Source organism: Bactrocera neohumeralis, chromosome 2 (genome assembly GCF_024586455.1).
Source record: "Bactrocera neohumeralis isolate Rockhampton chromosome 2, APGP_CSIRO_Bneo_wtdbg2-racon-allhic-juicebox.fasta_v2, whole genome shotgun sequence".
Lineage (NCBI taxonomy): Eukaryota > Metazoa > Arthropoda > Insecta > Diptera > Tephritidae > Bactrocera > Bactrocera neohumeralis.
Window position 1 is genome coordinate 2,875,543 of NC_065919.1, and position 17,817 is coordinate 2,893,359.

Genomic DNA, 17,817 nt, shown 5'->3' on the forward strand with positions numbered 1-17,817 from the left:
CTAAGTGGTTATAAATATACGCGCTTAAATATTTACTTTAAAATGTAAAATGTTGCTTCTCACAGCCAGTAACGCATGCCGTCACGTGCCTTCTCCGCCAACACCGCATTCCAATTAACTGCAGTCTACTTCCTTTGCTAAAAGCAAGACAACAACTTCAAAAGATTATCAGGCGTTTCTTCGTTTTTCCTTGAATTTCTTACCCTCACCGGTGTTGATTAAATAGATGCGCAGTTGCTTGCTCATGCAACATGGTGCATAATCCTTTATTAGTGCGGTTGCCTCATGAGAATGGCAGTGTTTTAAATGCAACTGGAAATGTTGATGCAATGACAACTGATGAGCAGGCTTGGAAAAATGCAAATGCGTACAAAACCAACGAGAAAATATAAAAAACAAATACACTTCCATGCTCGTAACCGCCCGTTAGTCGTACACTTGCTATGTACTATGCTTCCGTTTTAAGTATTTTCAATTTGTTGCGTATACGCCTCCCCTTTCTGCGAACGTGTGTATGTTCTAGCATATAGACTTGTGCATTTTCTGTAGGAAGCTTCCGATGTGCTCGTTGCATTCTTTTCTGTGAACGAAAAAATTACTCACAGTATTTTCCGTTAATCAAAATCACGGTTTGTTTTTTACTCTCAGAAAAATATCAAACGATGGTATTATTTTGGAAATATTAAAAAATCGTTAGACTGTTTCATGGTTTCAGTTAAGCTTTAAAAACTTTTCAGGGTAAGAGGTTAAGTTCGGTTGTAATACAAAAAGCTCCTTACAAGAACTTTGTTTGTTGTCAGTTTGTATGGCAGCTAGACGCTATAGTGATCCGATCTCAACAATTTCTGTGGAGGTTGAACCGTTGCCTTGTACAATAATCCATGCCAAATTTCGTGAAAATATTTCGCCAAACGACAAAGCTTTCCATGCTAGCTCTTGATTCCGATTGTTCAGTTTTTATAGTAGCAATATGCTATAGTGTTTCTATATAGACGGTTCTTATAAATGAGCAACTTCTCAGAGAGAAAAGGAAGTGGGAAAATTTTCAGATCAATATTTCAAAACCTTACGTTCATGGCTCACTCGACTTAGCCGTCACACTGAGCATTTATAAACATAGTTTACAGGGTCTCTAGATTTTCGTTTTGAGTCTTATACACATCGTGCCAAACTTAATATATCAAGTTCAAAGTTTAATGATGCTCAAATTCAAGGAAGTACCAACAGAACTCACATATGTTAGCTCTCCCTTGAAAAATAGTCCGTCATTATTCGGTAAATAGTTAATTTTGTCGAGTTGACAAACCTTGCCTAGAAACCAGTAACATTTGTCGTGGCAACGCCAATTAAAATAGTGCTACACGGCGTATTAGTAACATTACTAGTACTTTTATGCTACAGTATTAGACATCCGTTGGATTATTTTTGGCACGCACTATACATACATATATGTGCGCGAACTAGGTATTTTAACCGATTTTTGCCCGGCTTTGTTGCGTCTGCTTGCCAACAACTTCGGAAAGGGCGCGTAAATCTAATTAACTTTTGCTTGTCAGGCGCTTGTGGCGCAGCTGGCAGATGAGCAGCACGAAGAAGCTGCAGTATAAGCGCGATGTGAAAGGCTACATGAATAGACAATAAAGAACTTTACTTCAATAAGTCGATAAGCTTGGCTTTGGCTAAAAAGTTCAAAAGGCTATGCTGCATTCAACTACTTCTAAATAAATGTATAAGTATAAATATATATATATATATACTATCCGCTGTTATTTTTAAACACATTGTATGTTGCAAATACAAAGGATTTTCTTAGAAATTGAGAAATTGCTACGCTAAGATGGCGTGCTTACATTTAGGTGTTAACGAAATTGGGACAACAAAGCGGCAGCTAAGTCAAGAATTTTCAGCTGAGAAGCTAATTTCTAACCCGCTGCAGCTACAAGTAAACGTTTTACATGAAATACTTACATGGCTTGGATGAAACTTTAACAAATAAACGGATTTATTAACTACTTCTATCGAGAAGAAAACGAAATATTTAACAAAGCAAAAATTAGATATGCTAAGAAAGTCCGCTTGCGGTAAGGTTGACGCCAAGTACTCCAAAATACACTTGGCTATGCTGCAACTAAAATGTCGAAATTAACCAAAACGCAAAGCTAAAAGCAAACGTTCATCCTTGCTTTCGTCCTTATTTACAGCAGTAAATTTTCTGCTGATTGAGTTTTCTCCGAGCGTAAAAGAATGCTTAAACTTTCTCTAAAATCTCTTTTTTGGTTGTACATGTAGTACAATGCATGCCAAAGTGCTTGTAGAGCAAGAGTTCTGCTTATAGAAAATTCGTTAATTTATACAGAACGTTTTTGGTAACAACAAGAAATAGTGTGTAAACTAAATTTACTTTTACTCAAGTACAGCAAGGTCATGTTGTTCGGAACTTTACTCACAAAAACTGCTCCCAGCGACTTGTCAAAGTTTGGAATGTGCTTATTGCTGCACTGCGGTTGTACATTTCGGTGCGGAGCATTAACTGGTTTCCTGGTTGGAATGTCCAAATCAAAAGTGTAATTAGATGCTGAAAAGTGTATTCAGCTTAATTGGCAATGACATATTTTTTAGAGCGCGGTCTACCTCTTGATGAAAAGCTGAATTGATTGCAGCGCCTTTGTCAATTCATTTAAGCTGTTTTGATAGAATTCAAAGCTTATATCGCTCAACCGATTTTTTTATATCGCACTTAGTATAATTATTATTCCATCTTATGTTTTGAAACCACAGAATAGCCGTTACTATCCCATTAAGATCTTTTTTGCAATGTGGCGCCAATTGGAGATTCCAAGCGAATCCAGGTCCTTCTGCACCTAGGTTGTTCAACGTAGTGGATCTCTTCCCCTACCTCTGCTACCCCCGGCGGGTACTGCGTCGAAAGTTTTCAGAGCTGGAGTATTTTCTTCCATACGAAGAACTATGTCAATGTCATCGTAAGTCTCAAACAGCTCATCATTCCATCAAATGCGATATTCGCCGCGGCCAATGCGCAAAGGTTTTTCTCGAAATCTTCCTTCTAGATATCTTTTTTCAAAATAATATAAACTTTTCAGCTTAGACGGTATTAAAGCTATGAAATCGACAGTTAGCCAGTGCTGGGTGTTAGTAAAGTGCTGCGTTATTTGTGGTCTACCAACGGTTCGCCTTAGTGCCAAACTAGCCTATTCAGTTCAAAATTTTTTTCTGAAATATTTTCTCTGTAAACTAAATAAATATTTCGCTTAATTCTCACTCATATGTATTTACTTGCTTAAAGAAATATTTTTGAATTTATTATCACTCTGTAGCAACTCCTCTGAGAATATTGAAGACTTTAGACCATGGGCCGATTGCTGAGCACGTGGGACTACTTACATACTACATTACAAATGTATGAGTATTTCACTGCGTTCACACACAAATGCATCTAATCATCGACCTACATTAGCCACTCCCCTTAATTATTTTTATTCTGATACATAAGAAGTAAACTTGATGCTTATATGCACATATTATATACACATACATATTTGCTGATTGTATGGCATTGTATACGCCTGGGTCTAATTTATAGCCAACAATATTCTTTTATTAAATGCTAAAAGAAGAAGCAGTGTCTTGTGAGTATGTATAACGTATGTAAGTTCGTTTATCCCAGATTCAAAGTGAGTACAACTTTTAACATATTGGCAAATATATTTGAGCACACACAAATGCATTAGCAGATACACACCCGCATGGGCGTTTACCGTCAAGCACACGTATGCACACACACACATTGTCAAGCCCCTGGATAATGACAATAAAGGAAATTAGCATGAAAGCTAACTTGTGATGTGGAGAGGGGAGGTCTGATGCACAGTTGACCAACTACAGATGAGGGTGATAGTACCGTAAGCGTAATTGAATTGCGGTTATTTCCGACCGCGCACTGTTTTATTGTCGCCGGGCGGTTTATATGCATATTACGAATGCCTTCATAATATGGAATGCACCATATTTTGAATGTATGAAGATTGGTTAAGGTATAAATATTGTACATATATTTTGTGGTAATGTGTTCATTGGCATATTTTTTCGTTGTTTACTTCTATAAATTTGTATGTAGAGATAGTATTTCATTCATTGGAAGTAGTGATATGATAAGAGAAAGTGTTCTCATAGGAAAGAAAAAATATTTCTTTGTCAGGGGTGATATCTGAAAATATTTGGAAATGCTAAAACTAATACTACTAGACAAATATTATCGACTTCCTTTTGCACCTCGAAAACACCACATAGCTTACGAAAGTACGGCCCCAAGTGAAACATATTACCATGATTGGTAGCATCACAAGATGAATAGTTTTACCATAATGGTATTCAAGTTTTGCCAGAAAGTTGGAAAAAAGTTGTGACTAGCAATAAGCAATACTTAGTGAACAAAGAACCAACAACAATTTGGTTAGTGAGAATAAATATACGATCAGTCAAGGCGAGGTGAAGCTTGTGGATCCCCGTCAAACGTGTTTATAATGACGCTGGGTGTTTTCGACTGACTAAAGTAGTGCAAACGGAGGATGGAGTCATGTGTAGAAGTTCACGCAAGTGAGAAAAGTTCTCTGATCGCCATTTACTTGGGAGTGGCCAGAAACGATTCTTTTACATATGACTCAAGCAGCTCACGACTGTTGAAGTTGTAGATTGTTTCGTATATTTGGGAACCAGCATAAACACCACCAACAATGTCAGCCTGTAAATCCAACGCAGGATAACTCTTGCCAACAGGTGCTACTTCGGACTGAGTAGGCAATTGAGAAGCAAAGTCCTCTCTCGACGAACAAAAACCAATCTCTATAAGTCACTCATAATTCCCGTCCTGCTATATGGTGCAGAGGCCTGAACGATGACAACAACTGATGAGTCGACGTTGCGAGTTTTCGAGAGAAAAGTTCTGCGAAAGATTTATGGTCCTTCGCTCGTTGGCCACGGATAGATAGATATACGACGACATTGACATAGTTCAGCGAATTAAAAGACAGATGCTACGCTGGCTAGGTCATGTTGTCCGAATGGACGAAAACACTCCAACTCTGAAAGTATTTGACGCAGTACCCGCCGGGGGAAGTAGAGGAAGAGGAAGACCTCCACTCCGTTGGAAGGACCAGGTGGAGAAAGACCTGGCTACGCTTGGAATATCCAATTGGCGCCACGTAGCAAAAAGAAGAAACGACTGGTGCGCTGTTGTTAACTCGGCTATAATCGCGTAAGCGGTGATTACGCCAATTAAGAAGAAGAAGAAGAAGAAGAAGAAAAATCGCATATTTTAATTTAAATTACATTCGCGACTACCCAAATTCTTAACCTATTAAAAGCAATTTTAACTCAATTAGTTGTTGGCAATTTGATTGATTTATCATGTTTTTTATTAATTTTCATTACTTTTACAGACACATTACTTAAAAATTATTTGCATGATTAACAGCTGGCAATCGAATAAATTGTAAATATAAACCAATGGACGCTAAGCGTAAATACAATTCACTACAGCTACAGTCCATGCCGCCTACTTGTCTCAACTTTATCGAACATTAAGCAACAACTATGGGCGCAAGCTCTGCGCAATCCAATCTGTATAATCGGCGACACGCGTATATACCGCCGGCCAACCTTCCAGACCGCAACGATTGCCAAAAGATACAACACCCTCAAGGTACCAGCGATTCTGAGCAGTTTGGCGCATTAACGGACCGCCGGAATCACCATCGCAACTATCTTTGGAGAACTCACCGCCCGCGCAGAGCTGCGACGTAATCAAATTGACATTTCGTGAGGAAAATTTACGCGCGCATGAATCATGATCCACCACTGGCACGGCCAATTCTTGCTTGACATTGCTCTGGCGCGCTGCCGCAGTTGAGCGCACAAACAGCATACATTTAAGGACCAACGATGGCGAAGCATGGCGCATGTAAAAATAAAATGAAAGCAAACATTATAAAAGATGTCACATTGAACAATGAAAATATACAAGCGTAAAATGTAAATCTATACTTATACATTCACTACATAAAATGGGCCGTATCATTATGTCTGCGTGTGTGTGGGTGTGTGTAGCTCAGCCAGTAGTGGGTCGAGCGCCCGTGCTCGGCAACATGCATACGCCTCCTTTACAATTTACTACTTTCACCCAACTGACTACACACTCACACACACATACACACTTTTATTTTCGCTTATCTCCATATTTATATAGTTGCTGCCGCTTAATACACACTTACCCAATAACGTACGCCCCCAGCCGGCTACTGTGAGCAGCTCACCCACATTGATGGCTTGACGTGTGCTGGCCAACGGCAGGCAAACTGGCCTAATGAAATCCGAGTATGTCACGTCCGCAGACATTCGTATCAGGGCGATGTCGTGATGACGGTCATTGTTGTTGGGTTCGTACTGTGGATGTGGGATCACCTGTTCGTAGCCCATTTTCACAACTTTGTTGTTGCAATCGTCTTGTATGCAATCGATTTCCTTACTGATATCATACTCGCCCAGATGAATCGACGACCTGCATATGGTGCGGATTGTGGATTGCGAAATTTCCGGTTTGACAACGGTCGCAGATAGCGGTAAGGTGGTTTGCGGGGTTTTTTTGTTGCGGATTCGCCAGTTCACATGATGGTAGTGGTGATGCGCAAGCATCGGAAACCCATTCGTTCGTGTGTAAATTGAAAAATGCGAAAAATAAAATGAAATTAAATATAAATTAAATAAACTGTAAGTGACGTTATTGTTTTTGCGAAATGATGTGTGAACTTAGCCTGAATATGCTGGGTATTTCCGTGTGTAAAGGGTGGTTCACGTGCTTGTAACTTACTTTTTTGATAAAGTTATATTTTTACGACCTAAAATATTTTGCAGGGGTAAGGTATGTGTAGCTTAGCATCACTAAGTAACAAAAAAAATAAGTGTAATTAAATTTCAAAAAAATGTAAGATTTATATTTACGCATATTCATTAATACAATAATATTAAGAGGTCTAAGACTCAAGATAAGCTTTTGAGGTATGCAGAAAACTTTAGTTTTTTATTACTGAACAGGGTTTACTGAATTTTCCACGAAATTTGTAGCACATTCAAGCAAACATCGGAAACTCTATTAAATATACACTCGTGGCCATGCAAACCTTACCGCTATACTTTTTTAAATTTTTTTTCCGACTTTTTCACTCGTTCGGAATTTTTTTCAATTTTGTTTTTTATGTTTTTAGTAAGCATAAGTAAAGTAAATTATATTATCTAATAATAATTATAGTTTTTAATTTATTACGTTTAATGAGTAAAACACAAATTAGCTTCTCTGTGCTTTTGCCGATTTTATTCTTTTTAAAGTGATTCACCGACTAAACTCCGTGTTTCAATTACAAAAAAAATAGATTAAAGTAATAATTTCAATAATAGTGGAAATGAAATTGAATTAAAAAAATATATAATTTTTTCATCGCATGTCACTCTCTTACATTCTGAGCTCCTTTTGTAAATCACAATCTTTTAATTGATTTATCAATAGCTGAATGTGTTTTGTTTATAATTTTAATATTTTTGATTAATAACATGTTACATCTTACCGCAAAAAGTACCGCTATAAAGTCTAGTCAAATATGTACAATACTTGAAAATTTTTAGTGGTAAGGTTTGCGTGGCCACGAGTGCATTTATATAAATATTTAGCATAACGAGTTGAGTCGATTTTGCAATGTCCATCTCCGTCCAAAAAGCTGCTCATTTGTCACGAAATTAAGCATGGGTTGTTGTCTAAGGTAATAATGCAATCTACGAAGAAATTTTTCAGATCGGAGGAGAGGTACCACACAAACTGAATGAACGCAGTCAATCTTTTGTAAGGGACCTTTGGTATTTGCGAGGATTATTTGGCCTCGCTGAAATCGAAGTAAACGTTTCTTCCTAATTTCCATGCAGTTGGGAAGAGAAGCTCCAGTTAAGTTGGACAAAATAGTGTATTAAAGAATCCCACATCCCATAAAGTGAATCTGTTCGAGACTTTTACACGAAAAAACCGATTGGACTGATTTGAATGAAATTTCAATAAATTTAATTAATATTGATCTCAAATTGGTTTGTACCTAAGCATGGTTGCAATTTAGTATCCCTTACCTTACACCCTTACCTACGCACAAGTTTAATGATTTTTATTTTTACAATCGATTATTTGCCCAATGCTTTGTCGTTGTTATGTCTTAATGAAGTTAGTTAAGCATATTGTTAATTACAATGCCATTGTGTAGTATAATTGCGCTAATCAAGGAAATTATATTACTTCTCACAAAAAAACAGTTATGTCATCATTACCATAAAGGAAACTAGAAATCCGCATTATTTAATAATATTAATACTTTTGTTATACCATTTGTCCCATCATAATGAATTCAAATCCTTAAATTCTTCTGAAAGTATCACACTTCTTCAATCAGGAAGATTTTTGTCAAATTATCCGCATGCATAATTACCATACAAAATACACTGATCAGCAAGAAAATTAGTACCGTGCCTGCCTGCCTTATATTTATGGCATACGCGTGTGAATTTAGCAAATTTACCATTAAATTGAGCACTGAATAAATTAAATGAAAATAGCAACTGAGCAACTGCACGGCAATAAAGAACGAGCTTGATTGGCCACCAATTTCGATCTATCGTTTTAAAATTGCATAGCAAATTAAGCAAATTTCTATGGGAAGCCTTGATTATCTCGCTCTCGCAATAATCCATTTGGAAATTATTTGTGAAATTAAACAGAAAAGCAGAAATTGCACCCAAATATGTTTATAAGCCATTAAATTATTACGAGCATTTGAGCAAAGTTCCCACATACACATGAAAATATGTTTATGAACTCTTTAAGCCGCTTTTATGCAGGCTCATCTAAATGGCAGTGTACTTCTGTTAGCTTGGGACCCATCTATTATGCGCTTTAAAGGGGATAACTTTAATTGTCTGCCATTAGAAATCCACACAATTCGATTATGTGCGATACCAACATATTATGGTCTAATAACACTAGTTTACAGTCATTTGGTGACTATGATGTTAGAGGCTATTTCTGGCTAATTTTGGGTTGATGAAACCGAAAATGATAGTAAAAAATTTCTGACAATTTTCTGGGATTTTTTTGTGTTTTAGTCAAGGAGTAAAGGTGACAAACCACCACCATTTACTAACATGAGAAAAATAGCTGTATGTGATGGAAAATTTTTGAACTTAAATTCGACATCAGGACACCTGAAATACCCCACAGAGCTCTTAACACATCAGTCGGCAGTCGCAGTCGCAATGATTCTTTCGATTTCTTGAGTAGTGTGAATTTGCTCTCGTAGCTTTATATGGTTAAGCACAAAAGCATTCGATTAATATTAATTAATTTAAAGTGTATTGATTAAATCTGTGTGCTGTGAGACGTTGATTTTATGCCACAAGAAATTCGGGTTATAATTACATGAAATCGATTTCGCTAATGCTATTGTTGTTGATGTGACCGCAGGAAATAAGTATGAAAGCTTCTGAGAAATGCCATTAACTTGGGTTGTTATAAGCCTTTAGCTATAGATTTTGCACGCCGTGACGTATGAGTTACTGATATTTCATGAAGAGTTATAGTGAATAAAAAAGCAAAAACAGTGGTTCGCTCAGCTAAATATTCATTATTAAAGCAAATAAAGCATATGTATAAAGCAGATATTGCCGCTATTGAACTTTGTTTTCCATAACATACACATATATTCCCTATTCGGTGCGTATTATGATTTATTTGAGAAAAAAGTATCGTCATTGACGACATTGAACATCACCTTAGCAATGGCACTAGCACGAATGAGCAAATTTACTTACATCTCAGCTTGACAGTTTCATTAGCAAGGTTAAAACCAAATATTTTTAAGTTATACAATACACTGTTGCGTCTTTATAGAGTCTTGGAAAATACAATGGCAAACAATGCGTATTTCCATGAATTTTATCATTTTGCCAGCATTCTTGACTTATATATTGCATATACTGTTATTTACGGAGCTTTTCAAAATAAAATATTTAATCTTAAGGTAAATAGCTTATAAGTGTGTATTTCTTGCTATAAAATCTAACAAAATATTTACCAAATTCCACGAACTAAGACTGCATGATTGAACGAACACTGTACACACACACAAGCACAAAAATCGAAAATCAAATTGCCGCAGAAAAGGATTACCGTTATTTTAGAAGGCAAACGTATCGGTTGACAAAATTATAGATACTCGCTTTTGTAGGTAGCTAAACAAAAGTTCACACAATTACGGCTACGGCACACGAAGAAGTATTTGTATACATACATATGTTAAGATATGTATATATAAGTATGTAAGTGCATATTAGTGTGTAATATATTCCATAAATATGCCAGAGCACGTCTACTTACAGTGGACCAATTTCCGTTTCGATGGCTCCCACAACACAGTGACCTGCTGTCAGCACATAGCGTTGATTTATCAAACTGCCGCCACAATTGAGTATAGGCTTGCCATTCTCTGTGTAAGTAGGCGCAGGCAAGTGCGAGAATAACAAGAAACAAAAACAAAAACAAAGAAGACGGTGTGAGTATGAAAGGCATTGAAATTCAAATCAATAACGGCGATTTAATCTACAACAAACAAGAAATAACAACATCAGCAGCAGCAGAAGCAAAGCAGTAGGTTGCCTCCCCCACCCCTGCAGCTATAAAGCCACACATAATACATGTACACTTACTTTGTATGTATTCGAGCAACACCATCCATGGGTACTGATCCAGTGCCGTGTCTTTGCCATTGTAAATTTTATCATTCAGTGAAGTTGGACCACATTCTGGCGGCACCGGTAGCACATTGCCTCTACCATTGCTCGGCGTTGGTGGATTGACAGTCGATGGGCGACGCGTTGTCGTTGTTGTTGTTGGCGTTGGATTTTCGCCATCATCCGATGAATCGTAACCTTTATCAGGCGTACAACAGACGTACGGTGAACGTCCATAACCGTTGACGCACTGAGATTTCTGCAAGAACTCGCGATCCGCTGCCGCTAAGTTGTAGCGTTGTACTACTTCAAGCAGGCTGGGGCATTCGTAAATGGAGACACAATAACCCACTTTGGCATTCGGATTGCGACAGCGTGCTAATCAAGTATAAGAGTTGAGAAATGTATGTGTGTGAGTGAGCGTAACTGTATTTAAGAGCATGCAAGAAATGAGCTAAAATAAGAAAGAGCGCACGAAATTTACGAATGGTGTGCTGTTGAGAGCGCAACTCACGCGAGTATAAAAATAAATGAGAAAATTTCCCAAAATGCTTCGGCACGTGCACGAACCACTTTTGAGCGCAGGCAAACGACGATAAGAAAAACGACAGCAGCAGCTGGGCACTGCTTGCGGAACAGCATCTGTGCGCTGCTTCCGAATGCCACCATTATACGCTACGCTCCAGTCAAGCACCCTCCCATCGTGTATTGTCGTTGGCGTTGTCGTTGGCGTTGTTAGTATGACAGTGGCAATGGACTCAACTAAAAACAGCAATTCGCATTGATTGCATTGAACTTTGGCTTTGTTTGTATCATATTTTTGTTATTTGCTTAAATCGGTTTCTTCTCTTTCCGTTTCTTTTTTGGTTCTTGTGTTTTTGTGTTTTTTTTTTTCATTCACATCCCATTTGTTGCCCTTTTTGCGGCTTTCATTTGCCTGCTATTACCCGCGCCAATGACTCACCGACGGTGGGATTGGCGATGACACCGACCGACACTGAGCTAACACAAACTAGCACGCCAGCCCAGCAGCCGCAGCAACAACAAAAACAACGACAAAAATAAACCATTTTATTCAACTCAATTACACTCGCAACTTTATGTTGTAAGATTACTTGTAATGATAATGCCGAAGTTAAATACAGAAGAATTATGAGTAGCTGCTGGTGCATGGCCTCTGTGTACTGAAGACTACCGTCTTCCACTTATACTATTATGGGCGCGAAACAAAGAAGTGAAAACGAAATGAATAGCGTTTTCAGATTGAAAGTAGTAAATGGTGAATGGGCATTAAGGCGTATGACAGGACATTTATATCGATCGTGTGGCTGTAAATTAGCTTGTTTCAGGCAATAAACACAAATTAACGGTTTCTCCGATTAGCTGGCACCTAGTCATTGCTTCAAATGTGGGTATTAACTGCTTTATTTTATCTCAGCAGCTCTAAAAGTGCGCCAAATCACATTTCGTGAGAAATTTACGCTATCGAAGCAGCATTAATTATGAAAGAATTTCACATTTGCATGACAGATTTGGTAGCAAGAGACCTTATTTACTTGCCTGAGATTGGTTTAGTGAGTTTGAAGGGTTTTAAAGAAAATTTTGCGATAAATTCTGCTTTATGATAGCATTAGAAAGAGCTGGCATGGGGCAGAAAGGTATTATTTTTACACGATTTCTGGAAATTTTAACACATAATACAAGCATATATACAAGGATTTATATTTATTTTAATCATATTTCAAACTTTGAATTTATGTGTGCATTAAATATTTCTAATGACTTGGGGCAATTCGAAAATCTCATACAAAATATGTTCGGATTAGCGTTTTAACTTCGTCAAACATGAACAGATTAATTTAAATGGCGGCAAATTTTAATCTTACGCTAATTTTATGACACCCTGTACAATTAAGCCACATCATATTAAGCCCTGTCCACTTTGATGGCTTAAAGCTTATAGCTGCTGCCAAATGGCTTTCGATTTGAGTAGTAATTTTGAGTATTAACAGTGAGTAAATTTTATTTTAACACAAACTCAGTTATATTTTCTGGGTGTGATCAAATGTAATTTGGTTTGTGATATATGCACTTTAGGTAGGTAGATTGTTCAGTTCGGTGCATGTGAAAGTGGTTAGTCAGTTATTTGATTATTGCATTAGATAGTATCAAAATTTAACATGAGCTTCTTCAATATATTTTTTAGTAATTGATCGAAGATTTTTTCTCACAAATAAATATTTTTTAGAAACAATTTAAGGACGCAATTTTGGTCAAAAATCGTTCTTTTTTTTTGAGAAACCGCCATTTTGTCAAACAATTATTTTGCTTATTTCTTCAATTAGTTACCAGATTTAACATCATTTTCATGAAATCTGTTTGGTTTTTTAATTGCAAAGCATCCAGTTCAGAGATATAGTGTTCACCGCCAAACGGCTTTTTTGAGAGATGCTTTCGGATATCAGCTGTAGTTTCTTTCCAAATAAATATTTTTACTAATACTAAACTGTGGATTACAGTTAAAAGCTACCGTAATGTGTGTACAAATTTTTGAATCAATAAATTTAAAATTATTGTAAGAAAAAAATTGTGGAAAATTCGTTTGTTTCGGCCTTCTGTATATAACCCCTTAAGCTCATGTATTGATGTCCCTATATCGATATCGATACACTTGTGATTTTTGATAACATTTTTGATTTTCTCCTTAAAAAACATAAATAAATATATATGCATGTGTCAATAAATCCTCACTTTTTCAGTTAGAGAAATAAATATGCGTATTTTAAAGCTATTGTTCGGTCAAAAGATTCGGTTTGAAGATATTAAGTTTATTTTTCGACCGGTTAAATTTGATATTTATGTTCATTTAGCTAAAGTTTTTGTTATACAAGTTTGATAATTTCAAAAGCACAAAAACAATTTGTATTCTCTTGCTAATAGCCATTTACTGTTTTTGATTGTACACACGGACATATTGCTATACCCAAAACTCTCTTCTCACTCAATTAAAAAAAAAGTTTAGTAGCTGCTATTGTGTTTTCAAATTACTCTTCGATAGGCTTATGAAAATTGCTAAATCTATCTACGAAAATCTGATATCTCATCACAAATAAATGCATTTTCGCTAAATTAATTATTTTCACAGTTCGTTCAATTTAATTGAACTGAAAATATGAGTAATTGTCACTCGCACAGTACAACACAATTCATTAGGAATTTGCATTCTTTTAATTAACGAAATATGTGATATATTCGAGCATGAGGACTCGAAATAAATAGCAATGGTGGGAGAATTACTGGTGAAACTAAAATGCTCCAACCGCATTTAGATCTGTACTAAACCATATACAAATGGCGAACCTGCGATTTTCCAAATGATTTTTGTTCTTTTGTTTTTGTAAAATATATTGAAGCTAGAAACAGGTGAAAAATATTTCGTTTAATGGTTCCATACCTCCCAATAGTTCTCTATTTTTTGTTGCCTTGACATATCGTTTACTACCAAGTACTGTTGTATATTACTAAATCGAATATTGCTGCAGGGGACTGATAATTATATAAAGTTAATTTAACATGACTCCCCATTGTACTTTACGTTAGAGGAAATACTTTTTAATATAAGAGTGCTATGTTGAAACGTGTTTGCCACGTGTTTGTAACAGCCAAAATGAGTTTCCGGAGACCTTATAAAGTACATCCTCTTTTTTACTGGCGTGGACAACGCTTAAGTTGTTATAGCCGAGTTCATCGTTCCATCGAATGCGATAATCGCCGTGGCCAACGCGCAAAGGACCGTAAATCTTCCGCAGAACTTTTCTCTCGAAAACTCGCAACGTCGACTCATCAGTTGTTGTCATCGTCCAGGCCTCTGCACCATATAGCAGGACGGGAATTATGAGTGACTTATAGAGTTTGGTTTTTGTTTGTCGAGAGAGGACTTTGCTTCTCAATTGCCTACTCAGTCCGAAGTAGCACCTGTTGGCAAGAGTTATCCTGCGTTGGATTTCTAGGCTGACATTGTTGGTGGTGTTTACGCTGGTTCCAAGATAGACGAAATTATCTACAACTTCGAACTTATGACTGTCAACAGTGACGTGAGAGCCAAGTCGCGAGTGCGACAACTGTTTGTTTGATGACAGGAGATATTTCGTCTTGCCCTCGTTCACTAAACTATGACGAACATTTGTGCATATTAATGATCAATGTGGCCCGTTGAGTCGATTTAGCAATGTTTTTTCTCTATCCGTCCGTCAGTATATACGAAAACTAGTCCCACTGTTTTAAAGATATCGACTTGAAACGTCACTTTCGCATCAAGAAGCTGCTCATTTGTCGAAACCGCCGATATCAGGCAACTTCGCACATAGCTGCCATACTAACTGGCCCATAAAAATCAAGATAAAACTGTGAAGGAAATATGCATAGCTTCGGTGCAGCTAAAGTTAACTTTTTTCATATTTTCATGAATACATATATTGTATGTTGGGAACCACAGTGAACTGTAAAGCACAGTATGCGCTGGCATAAAACTTTCAATGATAGAAACTTTTAAAAATCGCTTTGATATCGAACAAAGCTGTAAATATTGAAAAAAAAATTATTAATGCGATGTAGGATTATTTCTGTTTTGAGTTTTTGACTCAATTTAAATCTCACGCTCACTAAAAATGTTCTCGTGAATGAACCTGGGCAAACGAAAATAATTGTAATCAGAATTATGCAATCTTCCATTATACATAAGCACGAGAATATTAACATTATTAACGGCGCTTTACTGTATTCTTAATTAAATTAAGTGCCCAATTTTGTTCCATGCAATTTTTATCACATTTAAATCTGCACGTAAATATGCTTTTTGTGGAAAGTTGGAACAAATCAAGCGATTCTAAAATTTTTCCTGCCTCTACTTTACTTGTTGCACACGCACACACTGCTAAACACACGCACAACTTCCAATGCTAATATTTATAGCGGCTCTGTGTTGTTGTTTTTGCTGCTTTGCGGCCGTTGTAGATGGCTTAAAATAGCCACTGAATGTTTAATGCACCAATTCCCCTTCGAAGTGCTGTGTACACGCATCCATACGAATGTTGCGCCGGCTGCCCACCTTCCTGCCACTCGTCGCCTGTTGCCTGCCTCCTGTGGCGGCCTTGTCACACGCCTGTCGTACATATGTATCTTCGCGTAAATTGTGCTTACTTAGCTTGTACGTAAATCTGTTTGTATGCAGGCATGTGTGCGTGACACACATGAGATTATACATACATATATTATATGTACGCATTGCAGGTACTTACCCTGCGCTGTGGCCGTTGAAAATAACGCAGCGATGAAAACCAGGCAAAATTGCCATTGAGGCATATTAAATCGTGCGGATTTTCCCACATTGAACAACCGCATATTGAGCGAATTTTATTTGCGTTTGATTCTTGTTATATGTTTTTTCTTTGTTGTTCTTTTTTTTTACAACAGCGAACGCGTTTGTTTTTACTTTTTATGTGGGTTTGTGTGTGTGAACTTTTTTGCCTGGAGAATCACTTTCGGTTTACAATTATTTAATTAATGGCACACTTTTCTTGTACAAACATCAAATACAGTTTATTTCAACAGCTACGCACACACAATTCCATCTATTAATTTTTAAAAATCACACTGTATGTATGAATCATCGATATTGGAATATAAACTAACAGCAATTATTGGCTGAAAATCTAGTCTCCATGCGTTTTCTATACGATTTTAACGAGATTCACTTAAATTCTACTTCAACGTTTCGCCAGCGACTGAGCGCACTTGATCGCCAACGCTGAGATTATAAATGTACAGCTTTAGTATTAAACCGGCCGATCGATGAGCTACTAGTCTAAGGAACCCGCCGAGAACGCAAGTCTCTATGTACTTTCATGTGTATGTTTATACGTATGTATGTGCACATGACCCAGCGTCAGCTGGCGATAATCAAGACAGACTTGTATTCACTGTGCATGCACAAAAGCTCATCTACACTCTCATGAACATATGTACATTTAATATATGTATACCCGAAGCATGCTCTGCTCAGCAAGACTGTAATCGAAATGAAATCGCTACAGTTTGTTGCTTGTGTTCATGTCTTCACCCCACCTATCGATTGATAAACTTGTCATGTTTGCTGGCGTTTTCGTTCTTATTGTTTACTTTTGGCTGATACACCGTAGAATCAGACACACACACGCACATATGTACGTGTCTATAATACATATATGTATGTATATACTTTCGACATTATACGCTCATCTTAATGCGTTGAGTGAGCGTTGAGCGCTGTTGCCTTATTACCAGTTTTGAATTTTGTTCATTACACTGAGACAAACGAACACGCACATTTGCCTGTTATTATTCAGCAAGCTCTCATAGCTTATGTTCATATTTTCTTAATGTTGTAATGAGCTGAGGCTATTGCTTTAAACGGATACTTTTGCAGCTTCTGTTCTGTGCACACATGCATATTTACAAACATGCTTTTACGGATATATCTCTGAGAGCTTGTGGGAAGTGGGGAAGTGGTGCGAAAAGGCACTTTTTAAATGATTTTGAGGGGTTCCCTGCGCAGCATTTAGCGCTGTTGCTGTTGTTGCCCACTTGTTACTAATGACACTTTCCATAGCTTATTGTATTTTGTTTGCTTATCGCTTTGTGTCATTTGTCACCCACAACGGCATGAAGAATTGCGTAGGCAATAAATTGACATGTGCATTATCATTTTCTTTGGTTTTGAGAAAGTGATTGACTTTTGCAGTCCTCAAAAAGTGTTTCGGCTTTTTCAACACAAGCCAACGACTGAATAAATTATAGCCCATCAGAAATTGCGAATGAAATTACTTTGAAGAATGGAAATACACAACTTAAAACATATAAAAAATATAATTACTGGAAAAAATATTTAAATTCAGACAATTTAAACAATTTGACAATCATCGCTTACAACAATAAGAACAAAGGGGTTGT

General features: G+C 37.0%; 1 protein-coding gene across 1 annotated transcript; it reads right to left on the reverse strand.

The window, feature by feature from the left end:
• Nucleotides 1-5,395: 5,395 nt before the first annotated feature.
• On the reverse strand, nt 5,396-16,630 carry LOC126751690 (serine protease 7). Its single transcript, XM_050462148.1, has 5 exons — nt 16,128-16,630; nt 10,807-11,208; nt 10,478-10,586; nt 6,288-6,574; nt 5,396-5,913 (listed from the first exon to the last, which is right to left on the reverse strand). Exons 1-5 carry the CDS (start codon nt 16,228-16,230, stop codon nt 5,609-5,611), a joined length of 1,206 nt encoding a protein of 401 aa, XP_050318105.1. The 5' UTR covers nt 16,231-16,630; the 3' UTR covers nt 5,396-5,608.
• Between the last annotated feature and the right edge of the window lie 1,187 nt (nt 16,631-17,817).

Excerpts from the sequence above, each read along its gene's own strand:
- LOC126751690 (XM_050462148.1), bottom strand. The coding sequence starts at position 16,230 with ATGCGGTTGTTCAATGTGGGAAAATCCGCACGATTTAATATGCCTCAA. Across the intron at positions 11,209-16,127 it reads TTCAACGGCCACAGCGCAGG|CACGCTGTCGCAATCCGAAT; the intron begins GTAAGTACCTGC and ends ATACTTGATTAG. Across the intron at positions 6,575-10,477 it reads GAAACGGAAATTGGTCCACT|GTCGTCGATTCATCTGGGCG; the intron begins GTAAGTAGACGT and ends CACCATATGCAG.